The sequence below is a fragment of the Lemur catta genome, chromosome 17 (genome assembly GCF_020740605.2).
Source record: "Lemur catta isolate mLemCat1 chromosome 17, mLemCat1.pri, whole genome shotgun sequence".
In the NCBI taxonomy this organism is placed as follows: domain Eukaryota; kingdom Metazoa; phylum Chordata; class Mammalia; order Primates; family Lemuridae; genus Lemur; species Lemur catta.
The window spans coordinates 11,730,474-11,745,280 of NC_059144.1; the positions used below are offsets into that span (position 1 = coordinate 11,730,474).

The following is a 14,807-nucleotide window of genomic DNA, read 5'->3' on the forward strand; positions in this document are numbered from 1 at the left end:
CTGCTGGGAACACAGGTTATACTTATGAGCTGCACCAAAGTTCTTTGAAGCTGCACAAGCAAAATCATCTTGATTTTGTTAATTTCAAAATTATTTCCTGATTTTCAGTGGAAAATAAGAAAATTCACTGAGTATAGTATATCAAACTGCTAATTAGCTTAAAAATAAAAAGGATGCCATGTTAACGAATACTATCAAGACACAGATGACAGAAAAACAACATCACTGGAAACTGGGTAACATACATGCCATTCCCACATTTTCTCCAGACTTCACAACCGGCCTTTATCAGGGAAGCCTCATTGGACACAGCTACAAACTTGAATGAGGGGTAGGGGTGGGGGCAGAGAGCAGGGGAACAAGAGGCACCCTATATTTTCACCTGCATGCCTAACAACCTCCAAGCTAGATGGGACCTATAAGGTAATACCCCAATCCTTATTTTTGAGATAAAATCCTGAGTTCTGGGGAGGTTAGTGATGAGCCAAAGTTGTTCTTTTCAATGTTCCCAAATGGTGTCAGTTCTATTTCATATATTCATTCATTCTAACATCTAAAAACTACATCAGTCATCATTCTTCATAAACACAGGCAATTTTAAGAGGACTATCACTTATAAGATTATATAATCACCAAGCTTGCCTTGCAAATTAGAGTCCAGACAGCTACCCATATGTGTTTGGAAGATACTTTGAAGATTTAAATCTCAGTAATTTCACATTCACTGTATAATAATCCCCCTCAAAAAATTATAACTGGTTCTTATACCTTCTTTGACGAGAAAAAAAATCTTTACAAATTGTAGGTGTGAAATAGGAAAAAAACGTAGAATAACAACTTAAGAGCTGTTTAGTGACAGATGGCTAAAGATATCACCATGCTTTATATGACATTATCCCCAATAAACAAAATGTTTAAAATTACTCCAACTCGGGGGATCTTTGGTCTTTGTGTCTTGGCCAGCCCCATACCTGCATCAGAGCCTGGGCTCCAGCTTTCACATTCGTATTGTCCTCCTCTGTCACACACCCTCTGCTCATTGCACTTGTGAAGGAGTACGTGCGTCCCCAACTGGAAGATCGCTTATGACCAGAACTTTCAGATGAGGCCTTCAGAAAATAACAATCCATTAACACAGCAGGAAGATGCACATGTCTGCATATTTAATTCCTTATACACCCCAGGATTCACAAAAGAATAGGTTCCAGGAGGGCAAACATTTTCTCTGTTTGCGTAGCACTCTACCTTCAGCACCTAAAATAGTGCTCAGCACTTAGTATGTGCTGAAAGAATGAGTCATGTTTGTTCAATAACTGAGGGAGCATGGAGGCTTTTAAACTGAGTGATGAACTCCATGTGCTCACCTATTCACTTTGACCTCATGATTATTATTAAAATGATTTCATTAATGTCAAAAAATCAAAATTATAGCATTAATATAGAAATTTAAAAGTGACATGCCTCTAGTAAAGAATTTTAAACATTTTAAGTAAATTTCAAAATAACATGACAGAAATATGAATATGACTAAGTTTTTTTGTTTGTTTGTTTCAGGAAGATGTTCTATTCTGTTGTTTCAGATTTATCCAACCTCCAGCTTTACCTAACATGGACAGCGCCCTCTCCAGGAGGACAGAACTTAGCACGACAGTGAGGCGTAACAGTGGAGGTAACACTTGCTATTTGGTTAGTCCTTCCACACGTGCAACATCCCAACTGCTCTGGTACAGGCCACTGCAAAGAAAAGTCTGCCCCAAAATTCTAAGTTTAGTTTCTCCAAATGCTATTTAAACAAGTCAAGGAAAAAGCAGTGACATTTTTTCGTATCACATAGTGATAAAAATATGATGGCTTATAAAACAACTCTCCTGCAACAGTGACTAACAAAGCTGCAGTGTGCACTTGACCCTAGCCAGAGTGTTAGGAGATGACTGCCGATCTAGGATAGAGCACGGTGGCTGCCTCTCTAAGGCAGGTCCTCACAGAACTCAGCAACTCGAGAATGTCAGGATAAAAGAAGAGATATACCTGCCTGTGTCCCATTGACGGAGATCCTTGACTGAGTAAGTGTACTTTGCTAAAATATATATACTCCCAACTCAAAAGACAAGTGATAAAATTACCTCCTTGCTATCCGTCTCTGAAAATCCTAATTTTTCAGCATCTTCTTGGACAGCATCTTTTTTATCTGGTTCCTCCATGAAGACAGGTTTGTCCTGGAGGATCCACTTTCTGTACACTTGAACTACTCTTCTTGTTACAGCTATCTCACAGGAAGGCAACAAAAACGCCTGAAAGGAAAAGAAAAAACTCCTTTTACTCCCACTCAAACTCAGATCACTAGAAAGCTGCATCGTAGACATTTCCAATGACCATCACCGATTTCAGACTTTCCTTTGAAACACAGATCATCAATATACTACATAGTGCCACATGTCTTTGTGCAAACCAAACTCATCTGAGGAAAAAAACACATCCTCACAATTGAGCCAGAAAACATAATTTCAGTTTAAAAATAACTTCTATATTCTGAACAATTTTTCCACAAAAAACACAATCATGCCTATACAAATATTTTAATTTGCTATGCAAACAATTTTAATTGTATAACTTGCAACTTTTCCCAAAGAATCAGAAATAGGTTATAAGATAATAGACATACTAGTACAGCCAGTGGTAGCCAATTGTGTCCATCTCTTCCCTGCTCCATGTTCAGCGACATCATGTTGGTGGCTTGAATTGGCCATGGTGGGAATAATTACATCACAGAAGTTGACACATGCTACAAATCAGGGCTTTGCTTTTTGTGTGTGTGTGAGTGCCAATTTTTCAACATTTATCAAGATACCACTGAGTACAGCTACCAATGTTAACTAGAGACACTGACAATTTGTAGCATTGGGCATGTTTATAAGAACTCTTCAACATTAAGGAATTCCCTTAAACATCTGCACACAAGAATTTTGATTTAATGTGATAAGATTCCAAAACATAAACAAGAATTTAAAGGGAAAATGCATTTGCCTTTTGCTTACTGGTTTGAAGGACTATTTCTATATCAAGGTGAGCTGGAAGGAGAGCTATCGCACACTGGGATGACTGTCTAATGCCACAGACAAGGATACTGAGGCTTAGAGTGCCAGAGATGTCTTCCCAAGGTTACAAAGTTAGTTAGCCATAAATCCAGGTCTTGATCTCAAGTTTCTGAGACTTGTTTTAGTATTGCCCTTAAGGTTCATACCACAGGATCCAGTTACAGGCAGAGTTCACTTTAACAAGAGTTCATGCAATATATAAATTTCTATGGATAAGAGTCACATCACATCAAATTACAGAAGACAAGAGTTCGTGTTATAACAAAACTATAATGTATCAATATATAAAATATCCTGACTTGTACCTCAAGAAAAATTAACAAAGACAAAAAAAGAGTTTAACATGATACAATGGTAGTCTACTATAATTTTTTTCCTAAGTTTTATTACAAAAATTTTTACAGGCAAAAAAGTGAAAAGACTTTTACAGTGAACATGCATATACTCACCACTTTGAGTCTAACATTACCATTTGTTATATTGGATTTATCACATATTTATCCATCAATCCACCCCCATCTTCCTTAAATCTATTTTATTTTTTATTTATTTCAAAGTTAGCTACAGACATCAGTATACTTTCCCCCTAACCACTTCAGAATGCATATCACTGACTGAGTCCAAAATTTGTTTATGGTTCTTTATTCAGGTAAATTTAGATTGGGTTTAGGATTTAGATTTAATTTAGAATTTAGACCACACCATTACCAGGGGTGGAATGCCAATAATAGATGCAGACAGAACTATGTGTATGAGAAATTAGCAATTACACATCAAGGTAAAACCACATCAATATAGCACTTATCTCTTGTATTAATACAAAATTTAAAAGGCCTGCTAATGATATCTAGTCTGAAATAAGGCATTTTCATCCAAGGGTTTTAAAACATTACTATATAGATCAGAGTCAGCAATCTATGGCCCATAAGCCAATTCCAGCCTGCCATCTGATTTTTGTAAACAAAGTTCTATTGGAACAAAGGCATGCTTGTTTGTTACATATTGTCTAGGGCTGCTTTCTTGCTGCAATAGCAGAGTTGAATAGCTACAACAAAGACCATATGATCCATGAAGCCTAAAATATTTACTATTTGGCCCTTTGCTGTAAAAAGTATGCTGATCCCTGCTACAGATCATATGCATGCCAATATCTTAACTATTTCAGCTCAAATTAAATATTTGCCAAGCACTGTTTACAACAAGAGGATGAATATGACAACATTAATGTAGGGAATAAGGTAGACTTTAAAATCATGAACTATTATGATAAAAAAGAATGCTTTGGTAACATAATATGTGCAGTATAAATTAGAAAGGGATGATGCAGGAGGAGGGGGGCCTCAGGAGCCCGAAGGAGGAGGCTGCTACCCACAGTCAAACGAAAGGAGAGAAAGGGAGTGAGCAAAGCTCCTCAATGACTTGCACCATGACTGGTCATATGAAGAGAGGGAGATGGGAAGCCCAGGAGAGCTAAAATTAAGATGCAGACATGAATACAGGTCCCTTTAAGAAGCAGTCGCAGTCAAGTCAGGAGGAGAAGCTAATGTTAGGGAAGAAAGTAAGCTAGGCTTTCGCCTTGTTATCATTAAGATAAAACAGGAGCCGGGCACAGTGGCTTATGTCTATAATCCCAGTGAGTCAGGAGGCTGAAGTGGGAGGATCACTGGAGGCCAGGAGTTCGAGGTTACGGTGAGCTATGATCATGCCACTGCACTCCAGCCTGGATGACAGAGCAAGATCCCATCTCTAAGGAAAAAAAAAAGCTACAGGAACATCAGATGAGATAGCAGGTGGGCATTTTAAAAGGCACCTATGGGAGGCATCCAGTGCTAGTGTGTCTACATTGTTCAGTGAAAACATAGAGACTGATGGTGTCTATACCTGGTTTGCCTGGTCACTCGGCCTAATTTTGGCTATGTGGTTAGTGAGGTATAAAAGACCTCTCCCTGCCTGTAACCCTAGCACATTGGGAGGCCAAGGTAGGAGGATCGCTTGAGGCCAGGAGTTCAAGATCTGCCTGAGCAAGAGTGAGACTCCATCTCTATAAAAATTAGAAAAATTAGCCAGGCATGGTGGTGTGTGCCTGTAGTCCCAGCTACTCGAGAAGCTGAGGTATGAGGATTGCTTGAGCCCAGGAGTCTGAGGTTGCAGTGAGCTATGATGATGCCACTGCACTCTAGTCCCAGCAGTCTCAAAAAAAAAGACCTCTCAGTAAACTTGTACCCCAGCTTCCCTGAGACAGATATCTCACTTTTCATGTTGATGAATCATGATTCTGAAATGGAATATATTCTGTGCAACTGAGAAAGGACCCTGGAAACTGTGCCCAGGTGTTCCAGGCCTCCATAATGTTACTTTATGCTTTCTTGTTCCTGGTGTTGTATATACTTTGCCAGTAACAAATCTTTCATGAGTATAAAACATTTTTTAATGAAAATAAACAAGGCTGGGTGCGGTGGCTCACGCCTGTAATCCTAGCACTCTGGGAGGCCAAGGCGGGTGGATCGCTCGATGCCAGGAGTTCGAGACCAGCCTGAGCAAGAGTGAGATCCCGTCTCTACTAAAAATAGAAAGAAATTATCTGGCCAACTAAAAATATATATAGAAAAAATTAGCCAGGCATGGTGGCACATGCCTGTAGTCCCAGCTACTCGGGAGGCTGAGGCAGAAGGATTGCTTGAGCCCAGGAGTTTGAGGTTGCTGTGAGCTAAGCTGACACCATGGCACTCTAGCCCGGGCAACAGAGTAAGACTTTGTCTCAAAAAAAAAAAAAAAAAGAAAAGAAAAGAAACAAAAGGCAAGTGTGGAATATACACATGAATCTGGACAAAAGGCATGACTGGGAGTCATATGCCATAGTGGCTGCTGGCACTGGACAAGCGGTGAAGTCCCCAGTGTGGTAAGTACACAGTTTAAGAAGAGGCTTGAGCCCCGAATCTTGGTTAACACCTATAATTTGGGGTGAAACAAAAAGAAGGGCCAAGAAATGAGACAGAAAAGACACAGCCAGGGAGTGGGAAGAACCAACGCAGTCCTGAGCCACAGAATCAGAAAAATGTTTTAAAAGTAGATTTTTAATTACAGATTAAACACACATTTTAAGTAAAATCTTTTTATTCAATAAAATGAAAATATGGTAAAACTTCTGCATTGCTGTGGATTATGCTTGAATTTTCATTCTTGATTGATTTTTAATAAAAGTCCCAGAAATGAGAGGGTTAATGATTCACGATCTCAAAAACTCACCTCTCCATAAAAGTTCTCCATAGTGTATTTGCATCACTCATCGGTGTACAGGATCCCTCCTCACCTATAACTGATCTCTGTCATTCAAAGACCTTACCCTCTTTTGGGGTATACAGGCAAAACAACTATTCCCCCATCATATTCCCCTGCCCACAAACAAGCCACGTTCCCTGTTTTCAAGAGCACCAGTACCCAGATGCATGTGGCACTAGCCACACCCCACGCTCCAAAGCTGCAGGGTGGGGTACTACACAACATCGAGGCTCTGCTTGCTCTGTCAGAGGGCTAGAGCTCAGGGCTCCTCCACGGCAACAGCTGCTTACATGCTGGGCGGGATAGTTGTTGTAGTGGGCATAGGGGCCGTTCTGTGCATTGCAGGATGTTTAACAACATCCCTGGCTGCTACCCTCTGGATACCGGTAGCACCCCCTCCCCAGTTGTGACAACCCAAACTGTCTCCAGACGTTGCTCGGTGATCCCTGGGGACAGAATCAGCCCTGGCTGCAAATCTCTGATGTTGCTCATGGCTGCTAATCACAGCCTGGGCTTCTGATCTCTCCTGTTCCTTCCTTTGCTCGTATCTCTTTTCTTCTTCACACTTCTGCTCTTTCCAGCACCTTCTCACCCCCCACAGTTTCTACCACAGGTCTGTTATTTCAGTGTCTCAGCCTCCACTCCTTTCGTTCCTTTTATTCCACTTGCCACCCACCTCTTTTCTCTCGTGCCATAAATACTTCTATCATATGTAAGTATCACATGCCTGTTCAGGGAAAGCACCACTTCTGCAGAAATCTCCAGCTCGTCAGAGAGCTCCCTGAGGTCCTAGGAACAAGTCCAGCCTCTTCTTTGCTGTGTTCATCTGTGACTGGGTATTCAAAAATGCTTTCTTCCCATCTACCTCTGGGTTTAGTTTGTTACGGAGACATGAAGGTATTTGTCACATGATTTTGCTCAGATATAGAATTTTCCCACCTTGTGCAGAAATTTTTCAAAAACAAAATTTAAAAATCACACCAAAAAAACACAATCAATATCATAACAATCCACATGACAAATTAAAAGTGGAATTAGAAGGATCATTATTATATTTACTCAGTTCTGTAATTTAGCACAACTCATTAACAGTATTTCTTGGAGTATCATGAGTAAAAGAACAACAATCTCTTTGATTTTATGAACTTATGCACACACTAACCTGGTGAAATACTTCATTCACAAAATTGATGTAACCTCGTGTTGACAAGAGAATCCGCTGCACCATTTCATACACCGTTCGGTGCTCTTCTTCAATGCTACAGAGACTGGAATTGCTGAGTCTTCTGTCGGACAAGGTGCTGCTGTTAGAATGGTTTTTGTCCTGCTCTGCGGGCCCACCGCCATCCAATTCCGGTGCCCTCTCTTGCACGACACCACCTCCAACAGACTGGAAGAGAGTCATCACATTTCTTAGTGATCCTTATCCCCGCTCAAGAACACCTAAGACTAAAGTCTCGTCTTGTTTTAAAGAACTCTGGTTACCACCAACTTGCACAGGGTACAGCAAGCTGAAAACTACCAACTGCTTGAAACACAACATGATCCAGAATCTGTACTTACCAGTTTTCTAATTAAAAACTAATCCCTTCTCAATTCAGTTATTTTAAGAGAAAAACTACTTAAGTATTTCAGGCAGGGATGCTGTGAAATTTTATCAACCTAAAAAGTTTAATTTGCATTTGTAAAAGCACAGAATAAGTTAATGTGCAAATGTATCTGTGTTATTATCACATCAGGTCTCCACACTTTAGCATTTACTCTGTGGTCTACAAAGGTTTGAAAATTCAGGGCACTTCTTACAGCAGCAATGTTGGGATGCATCATTTGATTCAAAAGACTAAGTGGCACCTTGATGATGGTGAAGTGCCAAGACTGTTAAATGGTATTTAACGAGAATAATCTTGATCTGAGTTTTATCCTCAGAATCTCAGGTCAAACTGAACTAAAATATTTATAAAATTTTAAATATTTTAAAGACTTTAGGAGCATAAAGAAATAAAGTAATTTATGCAATGACTCACAAAGTTTAATTTTGCTCTCATTTCTCCATAGAATTAAAGGTTGCTTCCAAACTTAATATATGTATAATTTTGATTCATCTTTGTAAACTCCATTATTACGTTTAAGTGTCAAAAATATATAGCCCAAATACCACTATAATTTTACCCACTGTGAATATTTTTTATAAGAAGAGATAAGATATGAGTAGTACAAAACAGTAATTTCAGTAACTACCAAGGACAGCTTGAAAACAGAACAGATATCCAATAGTAATCTCTAGGGAAAATTAATGGAAGATTATATATATAATAATTTTTCTCTTCATGCCTTAGTTACTAAGCCTGTATGGCTTATCAAAGGCACTGTCACACTGAGATGCACTACCCTGTAGAAATTATTTCATCTTTTTGATGGATCCACAATCTTCCACAGAAAAATAAAACTTTATTGATTTTATTCTTTTTTATCTGAAGCTTTAGTAAAAATGACTCAAAAATAAGATGAATATAATACAGAAAAAAGGGGCTCAAAATAAGTACCAAAAGACTTGCTTCTATACATTCCTAACCGTAAGGCAAGCCACTTAACTCGCTTGGATTTCATATATATTAAATATTATTTATATATATTTTAATCTGTAGAGCATGGAGGTTAGATCAGGCCTAATATCTCTTTTGACTTTTTGACTAATAACTCCCATTGTCCCCCCGACTAAAAAAAAAAAACATGTACATATATAGCAAATTAAAGATGATCACAAAGTCTTTGATACTCTTTCCACAGAGAGGTGAAGTCTAGTTCTCTCCCTTTGATCTACATGGACTATGTGACTGCTTTACCTAGTAGAACAGAGTGGAAGGGACCTGTGCCAGCATCAGACCCAGGTCCAAGGGTTGACAGTTAACACTTCCCATCTCTTGAAACACTTTGCTCTTGGAGCCCTGAGCAGCTGTGTAAGAAGTCCAACCACCCTGCTAGCAAGACAACATGGAAAGGAGTCCCAGACAAGCCCAGCCTTCCCACTGCCCCCACCAAAGTCACAGGCATGGGAATGAAGTAATCTTGGATCCTCCCGACCGATCAGCTGTGATCTCCCAAAGACATCCACAACCTAATCCCCAGAACCTGTAAATGTGGTGCCTTATCTGGCAAAAGGTACTCACCAGATGTGATTAAGTTAAGGATGATGGGATAGGGAGATTATCCTGGATTATCTAGTTGGTCCCAAATGTAATCAAAGGGTTCTTATAAGAGGGAGGTAGGAGGATCAGAGAACGAGAAGGCAATGTGATGATGGACACAGAGGGAGAAATGTTGATGTGATACAGGGCTACAGCCACGGCATGTAGGTGGCTTCTAGAAGCTAGACAAAGCAAGAAAACAGGATCCTTCCCTAGAGTCTCCAGAAAAAACACAGATCTGCCAATACTACTTTTAGCCCACTGAGACTGATTCTGGATTTCTGACTTCCAGAGCTGTAAGATAACAAATTTGTGTTATTTCAAACCATTAAGTTTGTGGGAATTTGCTACAGTGACAACAAAAAACTAACAGAACTTACTATGAGATACAGTGACAGGCTCTACAATGGCAGTGGCCATTTCTAGGCAAAGCCATCTGCAGGGTATGGTAGCACAGTGGGCACAGATGGCTGTCTGCCCAGCATCGACTTCCCCTCCCTACCAGACCCTGGGTGCTCAGTGTGCCTCCTCCCACACACCCAGGTGACTCACAGGAAGCAGACCCCATACCTAGTACTAGGGGACTTTCCTGTTTGTGGAAGCCAAGCATGGCACCTCCAGGCCCAATCACATACCCAGCTTTAAGTTAATTAGTGCCTTGTTACTGTTCTAGGGGTGAGCATGTAACCTAAGTTGTTCCACTCAGACAAAAGGGAAGGGCTTTATAATTCTGGATTGCCTCTAAAACGTGAACAAAGAAAACAGCGCTCACCTGCTGGCAGCCATCTTGCAATCAAGGGGGAAGCTGCAGACAAAACTGTCAGAGGAAAAAGGGCAGAACAGAGAAAACCACAGAGAACCAGCGGGAAACTGTGAGTGAACCATATTCTCAGCCACCCTCATCATATTTTAATAAGATTAAAATATTTCTTTTATGTTTACAGCAATTTGAGTTGCACTGCCCTTTTCTGTGAGGATGATGGAATCATCCTAATTGATTCACGAGGTCCAAACCTTAAGACACTAAAAAAGCTAGATAATAAAAGTAGATGACTCACAACTGTGAAGAGTCAACTGAGGGAAAAAATTAGAAGTGTGAAGCAGTGCTTAATTTGCTAGTCTTTCCACTTCTCATTATCCAGGTGTATTTTTCAAAAATGAGCAATTTTTTTCAATATATACAGGTGATGGTTTTCCAATCTTTTGAAACCAGAGAAGAAAGGTTACATCCTTTAATTGAGACTGTTTTAAATTGAATGACAATCATATAAGATGTAATAGAAAATTTACCTAAGCGTATGACTGAGTTTCTGACATATAATTTCATACAGATTTTTGTCTACCTGATAATTTTTTTACTTTTGTCTACCTAATGGATAATAAAGGTACCTCATCATGGTTCAGAACTATTAATAACTGCATTTCCCTGACTGCTGGTGAAATGCGGGACCACTGCAGTCCCTCTTCTATGAACTGCCCATTCATCTCCTTTGTTGGGTTTTCAACAGGATTGTTTGTCTTCCCAACAGTCTGCAGGCACTCTTTAAACAGCAGACATTAACTCTTTTAACAGTCAGGATGTTACTTCACAGTCTATTGCTTGGATTTGGCTTTATGTTACCTTTTAACATAAAAATATTTCTCTATGAATTTTAATAAAGTCAAACTTCATTTCTTCTATGACTTTTGGGTCTTATTTCCACTTAAGGTACTCTACCACTTCCCAAATTTATACACTCCCCTAGATTTTCCTTTCTCTTAAATTCATGATTTTGTTTTTATTGTGGACCTTAAATCAATCTGACATTTGCTTGTGTGTTATAAGTGGCAAGGTTCTAGCCAATTATGTCAACATCATTTATTAAAGATTCTTTCTTTTGATCTTGACTGATGTCATCCTTTGAAAGACAGAGAAGGAAAGAGAACAAGAAAGAGGGAGAGAGACAGGGAGAGAGGAATGCAAGTGTTCTTCCAGCTTCCAGGGTTGCAGATTTGATTAGATATTTGACACTAACCTCAGTCTCTTTCCTTTGAAGTAACCTATATAGTAACCTGTATAGGTTTCTGTCTGGAAACCTATACAATTTTCTCTTAATCCCTGAAAGTCAAATGTCTGTTAGGTATCTGTTTTGCTAATTTTTCCTGGGATTCAAAGACCCTTTCAGTCTAAAGCATGTCTTTTTTTCAGCTCAGGTAAACTTTTCCTCTTCTTATTTGTTCAATTACTACTCATTCTTTTCTTTTTCTGTCCACATAATATTTGCAAGGTAAGTCTGGACCTGTCCTTAGGTCTTGTCTACTACTTTCTGATTTCTATCTCTTTGTATTTTTACTCAGTGTTACGGATTTTCTCAGAAAACCAATTTTGTTCTCAACAGTGATCATTATCACTTTCATTTATCTACTATATTTTTAAATTAAGAAGTTTAAGGGTTTTTTATACTTTCAGCAAGTCTTTTGCTATTCTTACTGTAATTGTAGCTCCCTGAGACTTTTTTGAAAATAAGTTTTTCCTCTAACTCTTCAATGGAGCCACATGCTCTAGACTTTGGTGTTCCTCCATCAAAGTTTCCTAACAACCTTAAAGCACATGGACCACTTATCAGCCTCCCCAGGTTTGTGTATTTGCCCAGCTCAGGCCTACGTCATAATTCTGGAACTTCCAGGGCATTAAGCAAACCTACAGTAAGTGCACCACACTTCCTGTCCCTGTTCTTGGGAAAAAGAAACAAAAAAGCACACAAAACCATGACTCCTCAGTGGAGTAGCTGCTCTCTGATCTCCACAAGCGGTAGTGCTCTACCAAGTACAAAGTCCCTAAGTAACTCAGCCTGCTGGAAAAGCCCTCATTTGTGTCTGACCAAGGCCAAGCAAGAGAAGGCATAGCCAGCCCTAGATAAGAAGAGGTCTTTTCCAAGGCCTTGGGGAGTGGTGGCGTTCTCTTCCAGAGATCCCAACACAGCTCAACAATCAGCCCAAAATCCTGAGCTGCTGATCTACTTCCCTCCCCAGAGATGCCAGAGGGTACTTGGCAGCCTCATGGGTCCTTTCCCATGGGCCACCTGCACATTTCCTGAGAGCCTTCCAGGTACCAGCTATAGGCAAAGGCAAGACAAGTCTCTGTTCTCATGCTGGGGTCACTTGTACTCGAGTGAAGGAGTGAGCATGCCGGACAGTCAGGAGTGTGCACACAACAGCCATGTTCTCAGAATGGCTCCCGTGCCCGAGACTGCCTCATCATGGCAACACCAATAGCGCACAGCAAGCACTTCTAACTCGCAGCTCCCTCTGAATCCTCAGCATCACAGAGTGGGCAAATAAAATTGATTCCTTGTAACCAACAACCTGTCAGAACCATTAACTCTAATAATCCATTACTTTGGCTATGTGTTAGTGTGTTTTATTACATAAGTATTAAGAGATAAAAAGATGAAGAATGGCATACCTGGATGATTTTAGGCAATACATCAACTCCATTTTTAGTGTTTTGTGTTGTAGTTAGTTTCTTTTCCAAAAAGAAAGTTACAATCCACTTAATAAAAACAACACGAGCTGCCATGTAGGGAATTTTTGTGCTGTAAATGTTTTCATTGTCTCGAATTGTAGTAATGTATGCTGGCTTTGGTCTCAAATGAGGGATGTCTAGTAAAAAAGAGAACATGTGATTGATTAGGTTAGTGAACCTTAGCATTAAGTAACCCCTACGAATGTTTCTGTTTCCAATTAAATAAACATATATTTGGTGTCTGAGGAGCAACTAAAAATGAAGAACCATAAATTATTAAAAATGGCATCTTTTGGTACGCTCGTTTCTGATTCTGCCTTGCAATCTGACCAAGAAGGGGTGGTGCTTGTTGTTACTGTTTACATTTGGCTATGGTACACAGCTATAGAAAAATTAAGCTAACAACTCTTTCTAACAATTTTGAGAAATTAGATGAGACTATAATAGTGAAAATCTTTTCACATAGATTCTACCTAATTTAATCCTATTTTATGGCTAGAACAAATGTAAAAGCATATTCGAACATTTTAAAAATCATTTTAGATATTTTAATATCCAACACTGCACTGATTAAACCCACTGAACTTTAGTTTTACATCCTTTTCCCATTAGATGAATCCAAGGAAACAGAATCAATATAATCTACTTTATGTTTACATGAATTCAGAAAGTCACATTTTATCTTTGAGGTATTAAATGCCACCCTTCCCAAAGAATTAACAAGAGGTCCATTTTTCATTCTTTACATTCCATAATTAATATGAAAATTATATTATATTGGATTTGAGACACTAGTTGCCATAAATCCAACTCTTTATCTCAAATAAATTTTGTATATCTGGAATACCTGCATGAGGCAGAAAAATTCTCAACAATTAACTTCTAATCTAGGAATATTAAAAATACACCATGTTTTTTACAATGAATGTAGACTACATATAAAATCAGAAACAAATTTTGAAAAAATACCCACATTCATATAGCTAACAAAATACACGTCCCAGTACCCCTAAAAGTCAGTAATTCTATGTCTTTCAAAATGCACCAGGCTTCGGCTGCCCCCTTGCCCAAGTATGTTTGAGTGTAGACAGATGAATTAGTTGGTTATGTTCCCCAGAAAATGTCCCTTGTGACCTTTCTCCTCCAGGACTATTTCTGATTATTTATTTGAACTATTTCACCTATTTTAAATAACAGAGAGAGGAAGATTTGCCTCCCACCTTCACCACTCTAACGAACGCTTCTGTCCTATCAGTCCTCATTTCTTCTAGAAGTAAAACTTTAGGAGCTAAATTAGAAATTCCTTTTATGTTTCCTAGCCTTCTGGGGCTTACTGTCCATAGCCTGTCTGATCACCCAAAAATCTGCCCTCCCTAAGCAACTGTCAGCGTATGAGCTGGATGCAAGGTCCGGCATAAAAGAAAGGGCTTGCTATGGGCAGCTGTGTGCCCTAGGCTGTACTGCCTCCTCACTGAGCAAGGTCTAGGGTCACAGTACCCACCACCCACAAGTGAAGACTTTAGGAAATGCAGGCTTTTTACATTAAAAATGATAAATATAATAGCACCAAAAGTATCACGATACATTTCAAATTATTTCTGAGTATAAGGGCCACAATTCCCCTTTGTTGCTGTGAGTTGTGGTACATCTTGGTTGGTACAAATAACTAAAAATCCTTATCAGGAAACCTTAAACCTCTTACAATAAAGTTACCATTCAACATAAGGATAAAGTAACCATCAA

The 14,807-nt window shown here is 39.2% G+C and overlaps 1 protein-coding gene across 3 annotated transcripts in view; it reads right to left on the bottom strand.

Annotated features, from left to right (window-relative positions):
- Window positions 1–14,807, bottom strand: part of RALGAPA2 (Ral GTPase activating protein catalytic subunit alpha 2) — a 316,728-nt gene that overhangs the window by 235,206 nt on the left and 66,715 nt on the right. For all 3 annotated transcript variants that reach the window (XM_045529190.1, XM_045529188.1, XM_045529189.1), the window contains exons 9-12: window positions 13,005–13,201; window positions 7,537–7,764; window positions 2,124–2,291; window positions 972–1,109 (exon numbers count right to left, since the gene is read on the bottom strand). In XM_045529190.1, coding sequence (XP_045385146.1) covers window positions 972–1,109; window positions 2,124–2,291; window positions 7,537–7,764; window positions 13,005–13,201 — 731 coding nt within the window. The remainder of the gene's footprint in view (window positions 1–971; window positions 1,110–2,123; window positions 2,292–7,536; window positions 7,765–13,004; window positions 13,202–14,807) is intronic.